This window comes from Ylistrum balloti, unplaced genomic scaffold (assembly GCF_031769215.1).
Source record: "Ylistrum balloti isolate Yb309-2 unplaced genomic scaffold, AGI_CSIRO_Ybal_v1 Utg370242, whole genome shotgun sequence".
Classification (NCBI taxonomy): domain Eukaryota; kingdom Metazoa; phylum Mollusca; class Bivalvia; order Pectinida; family Pectinidae; genus Ylistrum; species Ylistrum balloti.
Genome location: NW_026782196.1, coordinates 595,661 through 603,013, shown reverse-complemented (window position 1 = coordinate 603,013; position 7,353 = coordinate 595,661). Strand labels below are relative to the sequence as shown.

General features: G+C 34.0%; 1 protein-coding gene across 1 annotated transcript; it reads left to right on the top strand.

Moving 5' to 3' along the window:
- Window positions 1-1,243: 1,243 nt before the first annotated feature.
- On the top strand, window positions 1,244-7,137 carry LOC132552283 (uncharacterized). The gene is made up of 3 exons (XM_060216446.1): window positions 1,244-1,316; window positions 5,004-5,528; window positions 6,674-7,137. Exons 1-3 carry the CDS (start codon window positions 1,244-1,246, stop codon window positions 7,135-7,137), a joined length of 1,062 nt encoding a protein of 353 aa, XP_060072429.1.
- Window positions 7,138-7,353: the final 216 nt, after the last annotated feature.

Genomic DNA, 7,353 nt, shown 5'->3' with positions numbered 1-7,353 from the left:
TTTTCGTTTATTATCTTAACATTACACTATGTTAGATCAGTGTAAGTTATGTGTACCATGGCGCTGACGGAACACCAATTCTTGATAGTCCAAATGGCGCTGGGAAGACTATCTGTAAGTTCAATATATATAAGTTATTAATAGAAGTATGCATGCTGTTTTGTATCCCTCACTTGTTAAAAGGGCAACGCTTGTTTTTTCATTTGGCACTGCTAGGAACATAATAACTGTTTTGTATCCCGCAGATGCTGAAATGTGTTTGCTATTATCATATCAAAATTACAACGTTTTGTCATTTGTTCATTTCTTTTACATTTTTTATTCTATTTTTTCTGTCAATGGTGATGTATGTATGTGAAATCAGTGTCCATCACTGCAGCAGTCGTGTGGAAGAGGCAAAATACTTTATTTAAAATCATTTTGACAGGAAACGTAGAAATGTAGTTCTTTTCTTACGATTTTTAAAATCAATTTTAAAATAATACACAGTAAACATATCTATCTTCGTATTGGGGACATCAATACAAAGCATGATCGTGATTGATGTATATCACACAGTTATATTAGAGAAAGCACAAAGGGGTCGAGTTAACGAAGAATGCGATATCTGTATATGATGACATAGTGCCAAGTGATGAAAAATGATTTACACAATATCACTGACTCTAATGTGCATTAACAGAAGCCACGAGGTAAGGAAACACGGGATATAACATTGATAGTTTTAAAGTTGAAAACTGCACAAAAACAACAAAGAAAAAAACCAACAGTCAACAGAATATTAATTCAAACTCAAATTCAATGAAACTAGGACAAACTATGAAAAGAAAGATTTACGTGCAGATTCCTGAAAAAGTGTTGAAAACAGAACTTGTATTCAGTTTTCTTGCTAAATGTTGTATCAATGTAATAACTTAAACGTATTAATGTGTTGTACACTTTTTTGTATGAACTTCTTATATACCTACCAGAATCATCAAGGACACGTCTGACTCTTTCATATCAACCGCTTTCCTTGATCTTTTCCTACAATAAATTTGGCAGTTTTCTGCCAAGCAATATGATAAAGGTGATGATATCAATTTCCGAAATGAGAATTTATCATTTCTGGATAGCAAGAACTCTGCATATCAAATTTATGGTGTTTACATGTCAGTTTGATTCGATATTTAAAGGTTTGTTCCGAATATTATGATTTTTGTCCAAAACGTGGACAAATGACAAATGCATGTTGATGAAAATTATGGGGGAGATTTACAGTTGTCATAGAGATCTCATTAAGAGGCTGCACGTGTTAAATGCTGATAAGTATGCTGGTTAGTTTCTTTGTTAAATACTTTGTTCTCATATGTTAACATACATTACTAATTTATATTGATCAAGATTTACATGGCAAGTGTCGTCGATGAAACAAAAACCAGTTACTCTTCCGGAACACCTGGATTTATTCGCCTTTTTGTTTTTTCTCCAAGAGTCTTCATGTAAATATTTCTGTTGTCTTTTTCACCCTTTTAAGTTTGGGATTATGATTTTGTCAACATGTTGGTATTTTCTTCGTTGTTTCATGACAGGGCATCAGGTACCCTAATTAATAAATAATTAATAAATTATTTTAACTTATCTACACCTTCGAATGTAACTGTTTACTGACAACGAAGAACTACATATGTGTGTGTGTGTGTGTATGTGTGTGTGTGTTTAACTAGAAAGTGACATTATTACCTCCCCTACTGTTACTACTGATTACGTCATAATGTCGACGAACCATTGGCTATTATCTGATACATCAAAGTGATTTCTTACATATAATACAATACACATAACATTTTGAAAAGAGGAAGGTGTTATTTTAGGAACAATACCTCACGGTGCTGCTGGATTCGAACAGAAGAATTACCTAGACTGGAGGGATCCGATACCAAACGATTGACGTATCTGTTGCTTACCGAGTTCACACTTTAAATATCAACTTCATATTTCAGTAGATGAAGGATTGGTATCTGCCGTTATGTCCACACGAGTCCGGTTCCAAATGATAGGAAGCATCACGTTTGTATGTCTCGTCTGGCTGGCCATATCTTCACAAAACGTTAGTAGAGGAATTTTTCACTCAATCCTTGGCTACCCACAAGGGAACAACCACGACACTGATAAAACCGCCATTTATAGCTACACTTCGAATGAAGACAAAGATACAGTACCACACCAATCTGCAATGATTCCATACATTCAAGGTAATATAAACATCAGATTTGTTACGTACTCGACAACCTCATCCGAACTTATGTCCACCGTTGTCGTACAGTCGACGTAAGGTAAAGTCTCTTGTATGTTAGTCATGTTGATGATTGTGGTTTCTTTAGTTTAGTTTACCAAATGAGCTACAAATATACGTCAAATCTCTGATAAATATTTGGCAAAGTTACTTTAATAACAATTCATTCTTGAATTATTAAGAGATAGATCCTTTTTTCCATTATAAATAGATGGTAAAATCGGTTCTATTAATCTACACACAAATTACTAGGAATAAATGGTTACGTTGCGTTTCTATGCTTTTATCTACAGTAGCAATAGTCCCCTACACACATGTATTCTTACAAAGTTGTACAATTCTGTAACATTAATCTGTTACTGACAAATCGCTATGACGTTATAGCAATGTGCAAAAGGCAGATTTGGTTCTTTCGGAGTTTTTTTTCTGAATTTTTGCTTTCCAAGTACTGATTAGATAAACAGCAGTACGATAAACGAAAAGGTATTGGGCTGCAGTACATGCATAAATCTTTTTATTGCACTCAATACGTAGCCACAAAGCTGTCAGATCACAAATCAATGTGGTGACACAATTCACTTGTTATCAGTTGAACATATTACCAATCGCATGCGCTATGTCCCGGTGAGATTAGAAAAGATCACTTTTAAAAAAAATCTGTCGTTGGCATAGCTCGATCTACAGATACAAATACATTTGTAAAAAAATTGTGCCAATTGACTGAACTCGTAGTATACTAATTAGACATCCCAGGGTCTCCTCAGAATATACGCGTGTAAATAATCATTTTTCAAAAAATAAAACATTGATTAAATTGCGGAATGTGTGCACCTCCCAAATTACATCTTTGCATTTATTTCGATCAATATTTGTCTTGTTTAAGCGTGTCCTACATTTGGAACTTCAGACCTCACTGCCTTAATGATATATCAGTAGATATGGACCCGTCAAATAGTATTGATTGAATCACGTTAGCTATAATCAACCTGCATGTTTAATTCAATATTTCGAGAAGTATATATATATTATATATGTAGTTATATAAATGGCGTAGAAATGCTGAAATATCACAAATACTAATCTTACACTAAAAGAAAAACATGTTTGAGATGGCTTATATTTTCAGTTTACTTTAAACACAGTGATAGATTTGGACACTTTTTTTAAACAATATCATAAACTCTCTGCTATGACATATACATCAACGAACAAAGCGCACATGGAACGAAAGGTGCAAAATGTATGTGGAAATGTCTTTCCGCCATTATCGTTTGAATGTCAAATAAGGCACGAGACGCTCATTTCCCTTACTTTATATAGGGCCAAATGCAAGCATTTATGCGTAGTGATTTCTTATAAATTAATCCTTCATTACATTATCTAATTAATCAAGTGTTATTTTGTAACGTATTAAAGGAATTATTTTTAACTCAATCTTATCATCTGACAAATACACGCATTAATGGTAAGTTGGTAAAATAGATTTTTTCTTTCATAAAAGCGGGAAACTGAATGGTATTCCAATCAAAGCTTAATATCTCGAACTTCTAGTGTATAAATAGAACAATTTAAGACACGATCTTTTTCGAAAGTATTTCTCTAGATTCGGGCGGGGCTATCGACAATATTGACGAAAGAAATAATAATAATTTAGAGAACGGCTGTTTTAATTTTGCAAGGATGATATTTAATTTTCATTTACCATATCCAAAATAATTAGAAAATGTTTTGTGTGATTCTTGTGAGATGGCTTTTTCGAATCTTCATGAACATGGAATTTATTTCATTTCCGACGTTGAAGATAGGAAAAATGCATTAGTAATAAGAAGTCTAAAAATTGGTGTTGTAATATCCTAGCTGATCCTTCAGGGATTTATGACATTTAACTTTGCTACAGCTTACTATATACTAGAGTATACGTTTTCACTCATGAGATTTGGGGTGATATCGTTTTTCATTTTGACAATAACAGCAGCTCCCTTCTTTTTCATCTGTCTAAGAGTTTCCCACGAATCGTGTCCATGGATGTGGAAGTGCGATAATGATTATTGTGTTATTTAGTATTATGCTCTCCAGAAAAAGGGGCATTTAAACCTGTATTTTATATTCGATAAAGATAAATGAACGAATCAATGAACTTTGTACAGCTGTTTTGTCCTTCTGGGATTTCTAAATGACACTACATCATACAGCTGTTTTGTCCTTCTAGGATTTCTAAGTGACACTACATCATACAGCTGTTTTGTCCTTCTAGGATTTCTAAGTGACACTACATCATACAGCTGTTTTGTCCTGGGATTTCTAAGTGACACTACATCATACAACTGTTTTGTCCTTCTGGGATTTCTAAGTGACACTACATCATACAACTGTTTTGTCCTTCTAGGATTTCTAAGTGACACTACATCATACAACTGTTTTGTCCTTCTGGGATTTCTAAGTGACACTACATCATAAACTGTTTTGTCCATCTAAGAGTTGTTAGTGACACTATATCATTGAACTGTTTAAAAACAAGAAAATATGATATGCAAATTACTGCCTTTTGATTTATGCGACTATTTGAAGCCCATAAGCATAGTCTGCTACATGGATTTTCAAAAGGATTGTATTAAAAACACACAAGTGAATCGTGCGCTTTAAGACAATATATATATATAATAAGGGAACCCAATCATGCATGTCCATGACGTTTCCTTCTTATAGTTAATCATTCTGTCTTTTTCAGCGAAGGCTTTACAAGAGCTACCGTTTTGTTCTTCAAGTGAAATCAGGAACGAATGGAATTTTACATGCAAAGTGCAATGTCCAGATCCACATTTCGCAACTGCTGTCACCAAACTCCAACCCAAGTTTCAAATTACATGTGATACACTTTTGGACACCGATGAATCACCGGAAGTGAGTGAAGTTCCCATGTTTAATTTCACGGATCAATGCTTTAGAGATGAACTCTATAAACTATGTTCAGACGACGAACCTGTACCAAACATTGTGCATTATGTTTTTTTTGGTATATATGAACTTACTTTTTTCCACTTTCTTAGTATTTGGAGTACCCATATCATACAAAAGCCGTGTGCTATCCTGATACATGGTAACACATTAGTATCCGGTCCACTCTGGGACCGTCTCGTAAAAGCTGCAACAAATCTTATCCGTGTGAGGAGAGCGCCACCTAGTGACATATTTGGGAATACGATACATTTGATTGAACACAAGGCAGATGTAGCAAGATTGGAGGCCGTCCGAGGTACGCCAATTCAATTATTTCATTCTTGGAATGTTTGTCAGTGATGAACTAAACATGTTTGATGCTCGTTACTTTTCCTGTTTGTTTTGTTGTTCTATACTTTGTTTTCATAAATTAGAATGTGACATTACTTAACTTGGATGGACCAAGTTTTACATGGTGGGTGTCACATGGTGGGTGTCATAGACGAAGCGGATGATGCTCACTCTTCCGGGACACATGGTCTTATTCTGCCTATACTTTTTTCAGATGTCTCTATGTGAATGTTCATATATTGAATTTGGATCATGATTATGTTCACATGTTGATAACAGACTATACACCTTAGCTGTTACCCATAATTTTATGTTAAAATACTACTTCGAAACAGCAATATAGTATTTGTCTCTGCTCTCAATAAGATAGCTCACTGCCACATCTGAAAGAACCGAGAAATTTATACTGAAATATCACAAGAAAACTGTTCATTCCTTTTCAGTTCCAAACAGAGCAGATAATTATGTTAAGAATTAATATGAAATCTTATGTCAAATATTTGCCTGCCTTGAGGACTTAATTTGCATATCTGAACTAATCTAAGAATGGATCTACTACAAGGAAATTGTGCAAGCATTTCTCTGTATACCTAGGTAGTACAGGAGGAGGCCATAGCTTTAATTGAGTTGATTCCAAATAGAATGATTGGACATAACTCGACGTGGATTGAAAATAGCTCCAAATCAATAAGACCTACTGATATATTTCAAGGATTAGTAAGTTCACAGGTGATCAAAACAATGGCCATGAATTAGATAGTAAATATTTATCAATTATCTACCTTAACTATAATTACTGCAATAAATTAATCATGTTGATCCGTATCAATAATGATACATTTTGAAAAATAGTTTTGGAACTCTCTCCTCTTTTTTAATTTTACTTTACCTTACGTTTGAATTTTCATACTAAATATCACATGTTGTCTTTATTTCTCAATCTATTTATCTTAATTGATTAAAATTACATCATTCAATCACATGACGTCAAAATAACGCAATCTCAGATCTTGTGTTGTATAAATTAATTTCTTCATCACCACGACAAACTGTAACAGGAATAATAGAAAACAAATAACTGAATGAAATTACTGTTTTTATATTTGACAGATTTTGGAGGAATTTACATGGATTCAGACGAAATATTACTACGACCTCTTGACCCACTGAGGAAATATGATTTCACATTGAGCCATGCGTATGATTACAATCTCAGTAACGGTCTTATTATGTCCAGCCGGAATGCTTCGTTCGTGAATATCTGGTATTCAGAATATGGCACGTATGATGGAGAAGTATGGGGGCATCACTCTACCATTGTGCCTTTTGAACTCTCGCAAAAACATCCACACCTTATTCATGTCGAGAACAAGACTTTTGTGAATCCAGATTTTGAACATGTTGATTTGATATTCGAGGAAAATTTTGACTGGAGAAATAACTATGCTATTCATCTATTCATTCGGAAATATGAATTAGAGCACAACTTTACAGATATCAGACATCTAAACACTACGATGGGTTCCGTGGCTAGACATGTTTTATACGGCTGTAAAGATATTTGTTCTGATTAATTACAGAATTAGTATGACATTGTAATTAATAATTAATGTGGGTGTTATTTCTCCTGTTAGTCCATCAACAATTACAGAAAAAATTACCAGGTAATCCACCTGTTGAAAATTCAGTGATTCAACAATGTTATATGTCACCTTTGTAACATATCATGCAGTTTTTCGTTGGTTTCGTCAGTCAGAAATTGATTGTGATGACATAATGTGGACAACAAC